At 39.0% G+C, this 12936-nt stretch overlaps 1 protein-coding gene and 1 pseudogene across 4 annotated transcripts in view; both read left to right on the forward strand.

Annotated features, from left to right (window-relative positions):
- Positions 1-12936, forward strand: part of LOC107523550 (zinc finger protein 709-like) — a 596771-nt gene that overhangs the window by 526411 nt on the left and 57424 nt on the right. Inside the window, exon 1 of one of the 4 annotated variants that reach the window (XM_060206431.1) lies at positions 8990-9172. The exons of the other annotated variants lie outside the window; for them this stretch is intronic. Coding sequence (XP_060062414.1) covers positions 9139-9172 — 34 coding nt within the window. The 5' untranslated portion in view covers positions 8990-9138. Of the gene's footprint in view, positions 1-8989; positions 9173-12936 lie in introns of those variants that run through there. 4 annotated transcript variants of the gene reach the window in all.
- Positions 12174-12612, forward strand: LOC103127676 (thioredoxin-like; annotated as a pseudogene).

Below are 12936 nucleotides of genomic sequence, written 5' to 3' on the forward strand. Positions count from 1 at the left end.
TGGAGAGGAAGTGTTAGGGAGGTACTCACTGCAAACTCTAGTATACTTCTGCTTTCAGGTATATATTTTGCAGTAGTTTATGGATACGTGTGCACATAAGCTCTCTCTCACAGAAACTGGTGTATATCTAGATTATGGGACTTTGTTAGAAAGTGAACTACCTGAGATGAAATTAGAGTGTACTATAAAAGGAAAGGTCTCACCTGAGTAATGAAGTTGAAGGGTTGTCATTCCACACGTGAAGTCTCTGGATACAGTCTGAGGTGAAGCATATTGAGGTGGCAATCGTTGCTTTGGTTAGGTTGTGATCGGCGGATGCAATATTATTTGGTTTGGATTGGGAGATGCATACAGGAAAGTGAGCCCTATCCAAGGGTTCCAGGACTGGGGGAAGTAGGGCCTCTATAGTAAAGATGTGAGGTTCCTGCTGTCTTACTATTGTTGTCCTAGCTGTTGTTGGATAGGACAGAGAGAATTCGAGAGAGGGAGGGAAGATGGAGGGGAAGATAAAGATAGACAAGACACCTGCAGACCTGCTTCACTGCCTGTGAAGAGACCCCCTGCAGGTGGGGAGCTGAGGAATGATACAGGAATCCTTGCATGTGTCCTTGCACTTTGTGCCACGTGCTCTTAACTTGCTGCACTGCCACCCAGCCACCCCTGCCCCAACTGCTTTTTATGGCAATAACTATTGGGTGAAAAAAGATACGGGTTTGGCTATGCAAAAAGTCTCATGTGCCTGAGGGTCCAAAATCCCAGGTTCAATCTCCAGCACCACCATAAGCCAGAGGTGAGAAGTGCTCTGGTCTCTGTCTCTGGGTGTCTCTCTCTCTTGTTGATGTAAATTAAAAAATTACCTAAAGAAAGATGCTATGACACAATGCAGGAATCTGCGCATACCTGACCTTCCTTCAGGCTTGCTACAGGGGTGAGGAAGTAGTTGCTAATGTCCTTGCAGAGTTTTTCCCTAAAAGGCATCATAATACAGCCTCATCTATAATAGTTTGCCAGTAATTTGACAGTGTTTTGCAAAATTATATTATTTCAGTTCTACTCTCACCTTCACAGGGTTTGTATGAGACAAAACACCCACCACCATTGTTCTTGCCACACACAAACACCATTGTTCTCACAAACTTCAAGTTGCAGCTTGGTTACATTTTTTTGTAAGTGCATTTGATGTGGTCACCTCTACATCCAACAGGAACCATCCGGTGCTGTCTTCACTGTACTTCGCCTAGTGCGCCAGGTAGTGCAAATAAGTACAAATTCTACAGATGAGGAAGTATAAGGAGAGTTAACATTTACGTGTAAGAACAATGACTGCAGACACTGTAATTTTAGATATTTTTATTAAATTGCATTGGTTTAAAACATATGCCTTTTTTTCTTTTCTTTTTCTTTTCCAGAGAAGTGCTGAGCTCTGGTTTGTGATGGTGTGAGGGACAGAACCTGGAACTTTGAAGCCTCAGGTATGGGAGTTTATTTGCATAACCATTATACTATCTCTCCCACCCTCTTTTTTTTTTTTTTTTATTGCCACCAGAGTAATTGCCACCCATAGTACCTATCCACTTTACCTGGAAACCTTTTTTTTCTTTTTTCTTGGTTGTGATCCTCCTGTGAGAACTATGGGGGTTATCAGGTGGAGGACAAGAAAACTGGTGCAGAGTGTGGTGATTTATAAACATATATATGCATGTGAAATTATAGCCCCGAAATCTTTTTCTTCCTTTCTTTCTTTCTTTCTTTCTTTCTTTTTTTTTTTTTTTTTAAGATTTTTATTTATTTATGAGGGAGATAGGAGAGGGAAAGTACCAGATAGCCCTCTGGCACATGTGCTGCCAGGGATCAAACTTGGGACCTCATGTTTGAGAGTCCAAAACTTTAACACTGCGCCACCTCCCGGACCACAATATACCCCCGAAATCTTAAACTTTTGGGAAATGCCATTAAATCACTAATAAAGAAACTAAGATGAATCTACACAGAGACAAGCTATTTGTGGACCTCATAAAATTATCTAAAAGATATAATACAAGAGAGGAATGTGATTATGCCAATTATCAGAGGTTGCCTTTTGTTAATGACTGTAAGTCAAAGGTTCTCCTTTCATTGGGTGTCTGCATTATACTCACTTTGTCTCAGACAGATTTGGACAACAGAAATTGCTCAGTGTCATTGTCTGTTTTAGATCCATTATCTATCATTGGATTGAATGTTTTGCACCCAGAACTTAGCAGGGAGCTGTCTCGATGACTATGTTGATATAAATGTGCCCACAGTGAAGATAGCAAGCAGTTAGCATGTAGGGGTCTCTCAGGAAATGAAATAGATTCCTTGGCCATAGTCCCCAGTAGAACCTGCAACACCAGTAACCTGGCAACCACTACACAGATATAGTATGTGGCATAAAATATGTTCTGCTGGGGCCAGGTGGTGGTGCACCTGGTTAAGTGCTCACATTGTAGTGCATAAGGACCCAGGTTCAAGCCCCTGGTACCCACCTGCAGGGTAAAAGCTTCATGAGTGGTGAAGCAGGGCTGCAAGTGTCTCTCTGTCTCTCTCCTGTTCTATCTATCCTTCCCCTCTAAATTTTTCTGTCTCTATCCAATAATAAATAAATAAAGAGAAGAATTTAAAACATAGTTAGAAAAATATGTTCTCCTGACATATTGGAGTTTATAGGTGACAGAGGCTTTCAGATGCTGCACATGTTGTCTGAATCAGGTCATTTGTCACCACATTCCAGGAAGTCTGCTAAGATAGACAAAGTATCTGCAAGGTGAACCAGTGTCTCAAGGAAGTTAGACCCTTCTAGGTTAGGCTGCCTTGTAATGCTCCACACCCCAGCCTCTTAAATGTGGAGGTCCAAGAGAAATCATGGAAGGAATGTCCAAACTCATGTTGCTGGACTGTTAATAACCTGATGATTGGAAGTTGGGCAGTAGTGCAGTGGGTTAAGCGCAAAGCGCAAGGACTGTTAAGGATCTCGGTTCTAGCCCCCAGCTCCCCACCTGCAGGGGAGTCTCTTCACAAGTGGTGAAGCAGGTCTGCAGGTGTCTATTTTTCTCTCCCCCCTTTGTCTTCATGTCCTCCATTTCTCTCTGTCCCACCCAACCACAATGACATTAACAACAATAACTATAACAATAACAAGGGTATCATAAGGAAATAAATAAATATTAAAAAAACAAAAACCTGATGATTCTGTCATCACTCACCAAGACATCCCGGAGGCCTGGGAATGGGGTCACTGAAGTGCCCCTATCTGTCCAAGTGGCCCATAGCCATCACAGGCCTCTTCTCCATCCTTCCTGGAGATCTATGTAGGCACGGTGGACATGCATTTGCTAGACCCCGTCTTTACAGATGTTTAACCAAAGATCAGACAGGAGCTCATCAACTTGGTCCCCTGTTACCATATGCCAACAGAGAGGTCTTGTGTCCTCCATCATTAATGCAGTCAGATATTGTAAGTGGAGATTGAAAGTCGAACAGTAGTCAGACTCTGTAGGCCCTAACTTTATACCTACCAAGTTTCATGTCTCTCTAACTTGTTTAAGTCCCATGCTTAATGTGTGAATAACCTAAACCTTCTTTGTTTTTGCTTTTTTTACCAGAGCACTGCTCCATTCTCAGTTATGATGCTGGGGATTGTACTTGAGACCAGCATACCTTTGGTGGGAACATCTTTTGTATAAATCACTGTGCCAGAGCCAGGCTGAGCACATATGTTTCATTTTTGAAAATGCTAAAAATCTATTTTAAGTATACTCCAATGGGTCCATGACATTGCGAGTTTTTTCCAGAGCTTGTCAGCTAACAGGCAGGTAGGCTAAAGGTATTGACTATCTGGGGAGATGCTGTCAGAGTTGGAAAAAGAACTAGAACCAATATTAAAGAGAGCCTCATTCCTCCATGTAATACTTTGAGTCCCCTTATCAAAAATCAGTTGTTCATAGGTTTGGGGGTTTGTTTCTGGGATTTCAATTCTTTTTTTTTTTTTTTAATTTATTTCTTTATTGGGGAATTAATGTTTTACATTCAACAGTAAATACAATAGTTTGTACATACATAATATTTCCCAGTTTCCCATTTAACAATACAACCCCCACTATGTCATTTATCATCCTTCATGGACCTGTATTCTCCCCACCCATCCACCCCAGAGTCTTTTACTTTGGTGCAATACGCCAAATCCATTTCAGGTTCTACTTGTGCTTTCTTTTCTGATCTTGTTTTTCAACTTGGGATTTCAATTCTTTTACATTGGTCTGTGTATCTATTTTTGTTCCTGTACCAGTGTGTTTTCATTATAATGGCCTTATAATTTAGCTTGAGATCTGGGAGTGTTTCCTTTCCTCAAGATTGTTTTGGTGATTCTAGGTGTTTTCTAGTTCCAGATAAATGATTGTAATTTTTGTTCTATTCCCTTTAAGATGTTTGGTGAAACTTTGATGGGATGGGTATCTGTCGCTTTGTGGTGGTGGAATGCGGAGGAGAGAGATTCCAAGCGGAGAGGGTACACAATCTTTTATTCTTGTGGGCACCTCAGGGTTGGGTAGAGCGCAGTGGTTCGGGCCACGTGGAGCTAGCCAAAATGGCCGTCCCCCGCTACGTGTACCACCCTTCTGTCACTGAGGTAAAAAACCTGATGAGAGGGGGGGTGGAAGTAGGAGGGATTTATAGGGCAACAACCAAGAGTGACGTGTCGAGACATGATTGGTTGAAAAAGGCACTTGAGAATACCATACTAATTCTCCTGGGAAGTGGCAGAGCCTGAGGGGACAGCCTGGGAAAGGCACTTGACAATACCTTATTAACTCTTTTGGGAAATGGCAGAACCTGAGGGGACAGCCTGGCAGATGTGACTGCATCTGTATAATTCCCCAGCAGGTATTGGACCAGGTATTCCCAGCAGGGTTGGACCAGTTTACATTCTCACCAGCAGTACAAGAGGGATCCTTTGTTGTCCCTACAACCTCTCCACCATTTGTTACTGCTGTCATTTTTGATGTCTGACTTTCTCATGGGGGTGATGTGGTGTTGGTTATTACGCCAGGCCCCCTGCATTGCTTAACACTGTGGTCTATTTACATAATCATTGTTTTGTCTGAGACCCGCCCTTTCTGCTGGGCATTGGTTTAATCCCCACTGATTCACGGTCTTTTTCCACTCTGTCCCCTCTCCTAGTCACTTCCTTTTTTCCACCCTGCCACTTCCACCTCAGGAGATATAAAAAGGCAGATCAATAAAGGCAACAGTGCATTGTGTTCCTGCTCCAGGAGTCTCTCCTGAGACACGAGTTCCTGATCCCTTTCCTGAGCAGCAGTCTAAATTGGCTCAGGTTGAGATCTCTCCAACCCAGAGAGCACGAGCAAGTTTCCAGGAAGAAGCACCCTCAGGATAGCCCAGCAATGTGGTATCTCTCATTGTTGTCTTTATTTGCATTTCTCTAACAAGCAATAATGTAGAGCAATTTTTCATATGTCTGTTGGCCATTTGGATCTCTTCTGTAGTGAATATTCTTTTTAGATCCTCTGCCCATTTTTAGATGGATCATTTGTTTTTTGTTGCTAAGTCTGGTGACCTCTTTAAATAGTTCATATATTTTTGTTACTAGCCTCTTGTCTGATGTATGGCATATGAAGATCTTCTCTGAGTCTTTGAGGGGTCTCTTTGTTTGGGTGATGGTTTCTTTTGCTATATGGAAGCTCTTCAGTTCCATGTGGTCCCATTGATTTGTTTTTGTTTTAGTCTTCTTTGCAATTGAATTTGTATCAACAAAGATGTCCTTGAGGTTTAGGTGGGAAAGTGTTCCACCAATGTTTTCCTCTAAGTATTTGATAGTTTCTGGTCTAACATCCAGGTCCTTGATCCATTTGGAGTTGATTTTTGTTTCTGGTGAGATAAGGTGGTTCAATTTCATTCTTCTGCATGTTTCAACCCAGTTTTCCCAGCACCATTTATTGAAGAGAGCCTCCTTCTTCCATGTAATACTTTGAGCACCCTTATAAAAAATTAGGTATCTATAGGTTTGGGGGTTTGTTTCTGGGCTTTCAATTCTTTTCCACTGGTCTGTGTACCTATTTTTTATACCTGTACCAGTCTGGTTTCATTATGATGGCCTTATAATATAGTGTGAGATCTGGGAGTGTAATGCCACCGTTTTTGTTTCCTTTCATCAATATTGTTTTGGTGATTCTAAGTGTTTCTGTTTCCAGGTAAATGATTGAGCTCTAGCCTGTGTCAAAAAAAAAAAAAGTAAAGAAAAGAAAAGAAGAAAACATTTGCTTGGGAAAAGAACCCCCTCCTCTAGATGGCTCCTGCTGAGGTTGGTATTGTGATAAAAAAATTATCTTTAGTGGGTGGGGCAGACAGCGTAATGGTTATGCAAACAGACTCTCATTCCTGAGGCTCCTAAGGCCCAGGTTCAATCCCCCCACCATCATCCGCCTGAGCTGAGCAGTGCTCTGGTTTTTCTCTCTCTGTCTCTCTCTATCTCTGTATCTCTCTCAAAAATAAAATTAATTAAAAAAAAGAAGTTATCTTTAGTAATCTCTTGCCTGTAGCTGGTTCTGTTATTCCTCTGGTGTGGGGTTGGTCTTGGGGTGCAGTGGAAAAGTGTCAAACTCACAGTCTGTGGGCCAATTCCATTTTTCCTTTGTTCTTTTCAGCCTCTGCCTGCCTAAGGGTGGCAGAACTCTTACAGAACTCTCCCTTGGTTCCTTATAGCTCTCCTACATTCTTTCTCTGCCACTGGCCTGGAAATCCTACCCTCACCTGAAATTCCCAAGTTTAAAGCAGCCTCCTTGCAGAGCTCATGCCAGGTGTAGTCTTCAAGATGCCATCTTGGCTCCATCCACCTCAACCCCTTCCCATGTCACTGTTTTAATATAGATCTCTGAGCAGTATTTAGATGAGATTAAGCACACCATATGAGCTTAACTTGCTAAACCACCACCCAACTCCCATCTTACTAGGTTTTTGTGAATGCTTTTGTTGAAGAAAAAGAGTTGGAAAGAGATGTCAATAGAATTTGTGGGCTTTGTAATGGTCCTAATAGGCAGGATAACTCACTAAATGTTTCCATAATTTCTTGATTTACATTGAACATCTAGGGTATTGTGACTTTTATTCATTGCAGTATCTTCCATCTAGGGGCCATACTGTCCAGTGAAGGTGCTGTGCTGCTAGATTTAAAACAGTCTCCAGCTATTTCTGTGATTGATCTTCCATTTGAAAGAATTCAGGAAAAGAGGAAGAGATGGCAGTTTCTTGGGTAAGTGACTTGCCCCACATCAGAATCTGTTCCTTTTTCCTCTTGAATAAGTTGTTCTTCAATTGACACATGTTTAATTTACTCTTTCTGTTTTGCCCATCATATTACTTTATGTATCTCGTCTCTTTCTTTTTCTGCCAGGGTACTGCTCATCCCTGGCTTATGGTGGGTCAGAAATAGAACCTGGAACCTGAGAGCCTCAGGCAGAATACTTATATTACCTCCCCCACCTTTGGTTTTTTCACTTACTCTTTTTTTATTATGTAATTTTTATTTATAAAATGGAAAGTTGACAAGACCATAGGATTAGAAGGGTACAATTTCATACATTTTCCACTACCAGAACTCCACATCCCTTCCCCTCCCCTGATGGTTATGCAGGGATACATAGCATAATGGTTATGTGAGATGTTTCAATCCACTGCTCCAGAAAGCCATTTTTTCTTTCCATTTTATTTGGTAGGAGACACCTACAAGCCTGTTTCACTGCTCATGAAGTATCCCCCACTCAGGAGGGAAGCAGGCCTCAAGCCTAGGTCCTGTTTCATGGTGATATGTACACTTAACCAGGTGCACCACTGCCATGCACCTGGTAATACTTATTTTATTTGTATAACATTCTTGCATTTTTAACTTTGTTTTTGGACACTGACTCTACACAAAGAAGCCTAGTGTGGTATGGATCACTCTAAATAGTATAATTTCCATGCTTCCATAATGATGTTAATTTTATGAAGAGCTATGTGTGGCTAGAGATGTTTCATTTCTAACAAACTTATCATGATCATCATGTGATTTTTTTTTTAGCTTATGTTTTTTTTTAATCAATGTGGATTCATTATAAATTCATTACACCCAGTGGCCATTTTCTTTCTTACTTATATTTTTGAGTTTTATATAGGTGAAGAGAATTGAGGTAGAAAATGAAGTAGAGATAGCTCTGTCTCTGTGTGTGTCATATGAAATTGTTTTTCATATTTAATAAATGAAATTAATGTTTAAAATTCTTAATGTTCTTATAAGTCTTAATGTTCTTTTAATAAAAAGAACTGAAGAAAGTAAGAAGACACACCAGATGTTGAGTTCTAATTCTCCCAGGACTATAGGTTCAATTCTAGTTAATTTCTACTCCACTCTCCCTATCAAATTCTCTTTACCTATATAAACTCTCCCTATAAATAGGGAATGAAATGTCAAAACTGCCCCACCACTTGTGAAGACTTCCCCCCCCACGCAGTGCATGTGAGAACAATGATATTGAATCTAGGTCCTATTTTTTCTCAAGATTTTATTTATTTATGAGAAACACAGGAGGAGAGAGAAAGAACCAGACATCACTCTGACACATGTGCTACCAGGGAATAAACTCAGGATCTCATGCTTGACAGTCTAAAGCTTGATCACTGTGCCACCTCCTGGACCACGAATCTAAGTCCTTTTATATGTCAACGTTGTATTCCCACACAGTCCTAAGGTTTTATCATTAACTAATTACAGAACTATAGAGAGGGAATAGTGAGAATATCTCTCTGTCACATGAGATGCCAGGGATTGTACTCAGGGCCCTGTTTTTAAGAATGTCCAATATTCTAATCAATGTACCAACTTATAGACCATGATTAAGAGGTATTTGATGCTCAAGTCACCAAAGACATGTTTGCAGATGAAACAATCATTCACAGGCTTCATAAAATAGAGACTGAATAGATAATCTGCTGTCACTTGCATTTTCTCACATGATCACATTGCACATATTTTAGGGCTCAGTGACCTATGAAGATGTAACTGTAATATTCACTCAAGAAGAGTGGGCACTATTAAATCCTTCAGAGAAGAAACTCTACAGAGATGTGATGTGTGAAAACTTCAGAAACTTTCTTTCAATAGGTAACTATAATTGCCTTAATTTTTCAACTAGAAGACAAATCACTTTTTGTTCAGCAATGTAGAAATGGAGACACTGTTCAGTGAGCAAGGTTTGACCATGAGTCACGATGGATCAAAAAGTCAACCTTTTTGTAGAATTTCTAATACTTTTATATTTTGTAATTTTAGAAAAGATACAAGAACATTCCTCCAAAGAGCAGCATAACTTGCCTGGGAGTAAACAAAGGTGAGAGATACATTTACAATGAAATGTCATGCACCACCTAAAAAGCTACTGTGCTTTCAAAATGTTGTCTCTGTGTAATTTACTGAGATCTGGCGCCTGCATGGTTTCCCTGTATAAGTAGACTCATAGGTTCTTCATTGTGTGCTCTGATTTAATAATTGCATGGTACCCCTTTTAATACAATTTATTAAGAAAATGAAATTTATAATCACTATGACAAATAGATGAATTTTTAAAATAAGCTTATCAAAAATACTTCATGAATAGGTTATAGAATAGTTGGACAAGTGACTCAAAGAAGAAGTATGTCATCTACATGACTAAAGTTTTCATTTGAGTCACTGGCAACAAATGTACCATAATGATGCTCTACATTATCTGTCTTTTATCCACTTCATAGGAAAATCTTTCTCACATCTAACAAGTCAACTGAAATTTAACAAAGGCGCAAAGATGCTTAGTATTTATAAAATAGTTCACTTGGAAACAATAAGAATATCTTCAATGTATGACTTATCTGTATTTTCATGATACTAAGAGAAAAGATCAATCTTTTCAATAAAAATTTTAATACAAACCTAAAAATTGCTATTAACAAATAGTAATTCAATTAATACATACAAATACCTATAAAGATATCATTAGTTTTGCCATAATATATTGATATGAAAGTATTTAGATTTCACCAATTTTTTAAACATTTATTTACTTATTTATTTTCCTTTTTGTTCCCCTTGTTGATTTCACCAATTTTTATCTTATTTATTTATTTATTTATTTATTGGATAGAGACAGCCAGAAATCAAGAGGAAGGGGGAGATAGGGAGGAAGAAAGGCAGAGAGACTCCAGCATCCCTACTTCACTACTTGCAAAGCTTTCCTCCTGCAGGTGGGGACGAGGGTCTCAAACCCAGGACTTTGAACATTGTAGCATGTGTTCTCAGCCAGTTGTGCCACTGCCCATCCTTTTTACCAATTTTTTAACTTTATTTTTAACTTGAGATCTTTTCACAATTTTGAATATTTGTATTTTTCAGTATATGTTTTTAGTCAAATATATTGTTAATGTCTGTTTTTGTGGCTTATTAAGTAAAATAGTGTCCTGCATTTTGAAAATAGACTCAATTTCAATTTTGTTCATTAAAATGTTATTAATTCTTCATGATTTTACAGGAATACAACTGTGAAAATCTCTGAGGGCAAAGAAAGTCAGAATGGTAGAAAATCTCAAGAATGTGAAGTATACAACAAATTATTTGCTTATTCTAATCATCTTAACCAACATGAAAGAACTCACAGTGGAGAGAAACCCTATGAATGTCAACAGTGTAGTAAAACATTCAGTTGTTTTCGTAGTTTTCGGAGACATGAACGAACACACAGTGGAGAGAAACCCTATGAATGTAAAGTATGCAGTAAAACATTTGGTCATTCCAGTAGTCTTAGGACACATGAAAGAATTCACAGTGGAGAGAAACCTTATGAATGTAATCTATGTAGTAGAACATTCAGGCAATCTACTACTCTTCAGCTACATGAAAGAATTCACAGTGGAGAGAAACCCTATGTATGTAAACTATGTAGTAAAACATTCAGTCGTTCCAGTAGTCTTCGGAGACATGAAAGAACTCACAGTGGAGTGAAACCCTATGAATGTAAACAGTGTAGTAAAACATTCAGTCATTCCAATCATCTTCAGACACATAAAAGAATTCACAGTGGAGAGAAACCCTATGAATGTAAAATATGTAGTAAAACATTCAGTCATTCCAGTAGTCTTCAGAGACATGAACGAATTCACAGTGGAGAGAAACCCTATGAATGTAAATTATGTAGTAAACCATTCAGAGATTCCAGTAATCTTCGGACACATGAAAGAATTCACAGTGGAGAGAAACCCTATGAATGTCAACAGTGTAGTAAAACATTCAGTTGTTCCCGTAATCTTCGGAAACATGAACGAACTCACAGTGCAGAGAAACCCTATAAATGTAAACTATGTAGTGAAACATTCAGGCAATCAAGTAATCTTCGGCAACATGAAAGAACTCATAGTGGAGAGAAACCCCATGAATGTAAACAGTGTTGTAAAACATCAGTTGTTTCAGTCATCTTCAGAGACATGAAAGAATTCACACTGGAGTGAAACTCCATGAAAGTTAACAATGTAGTATATATACACAATGGAATGCTACTCTGCTGTAAAAAAAAAAAAAAGGTGACTTCACCGTTTTCAGCCGATCTTGGATGGACCTTGAAAAAATCATGTTCGGTGAAATAAGTCAGAAACAAGGATGAATATGGATGATCTTACTCTCAGGCAGAAGTTGAAAAACAAGATCAGAAAAGAAAACACAAGTAGAACCTGAAATGGAATTGGCATATCACACCAAAGTAAAAGACTGGGGTGGGTGGGGAGAATACAGATCCATGAAGGATGATAGAGGACCTAGTGGGGGTTGTATTGTTATATGGGAAACTGGGGGATGTTATGCATGTACAAACTATTGTATTTACTGTTGAATGTAAAACATTAATTCCTCAGTAAAGAAAAAAAAAGAAGAAAATATTGGCAGCACTTTTTTTCTCATAAATTTTAAAGATATCTTCAGTGAAATGAATCCAATTACAAAGAAGTCTAAGGCAAGCATAAACTTATAGTACTAAATCAAAAGGATTCAGCACAGCAAAAAAAAACAACCCCAAAACACTATCCAAACCAAGAGATCACTCACAGAATGGGAGAATATCTTTACATGCCATACATCAAACAAAAGGTTAATAACCTCATCTGCCCTCTGCCTGCTGTGTGTATCCCGCCGCCACAATGGTGAAGCAAATCGAGAGCAAGTCTGCTTTTCAGGAATCCTTGGATTCTGCAGGAGATAAACTGGTGGTAGTAGACTTCTCAGCCTCATGGCGTGGACCTGGGAAGATGATCAAGTTTTCTTTCATTCCCTTTGTGAAAAGTATTTGGATGTGGTATTCCTTGAAATAGATGTGGATGACCGTCAGAACGTTGCCTCAGAGTGTGATGTCAAATGTATGCCCACCTTCCAGTTCTTTAAAAAGGGACAAAAGGTGGGTGAGTTTTCTGGCGCTAATAAGGAAAAACTTGAAGCAACCATTAATGAATTCATCTAATCACGATCTCATGATCTCATCGGCTGTAATTTTTTTATTTACAAAAAATAAAGACCAGATATGAAGATTATATGCTCAGGTCCCATTAAGTCTAAGGAACAACAAAAAAAAAGAGGTTAATAACCAAAATTAAGAGCTTGCCAAAATCAAAAAGAAAACAAATAACCCCATCCAAAAATGTGGAGAGGGCATGGACAGAATATTCACAAAGGAAGAGATCCAAAAGACAGAAACACATGATAAAATGTTCCTAGTCTTTTACTGTCACAGAAATGCAAATAAAGAAAACAATGGGATATCACTTCACTCCTGTGAGAATGTCATACATCAGAAAAGGTATTAGTAGCAAATGCTGGTGAGGTTGTGGGATCAAAGGAACCCTCCTGCACTGCTG

This window comes from Erinaceus europaeus, chromosome 13 (genome assembly GCF_950295315.1).
Source record: "Erinaceus europaeus chromosome 13, mEriEur2.1, whole genome shotgun sequence".
In the NCBI taxonomy this organism is placed as follows: domain Eukaryota; kingdom Metazoa; phylum Chordata; class Mammalia; order Eulipotyphla; family Erinaceidae; genus Erinaceus; species Erinaceus europaeus.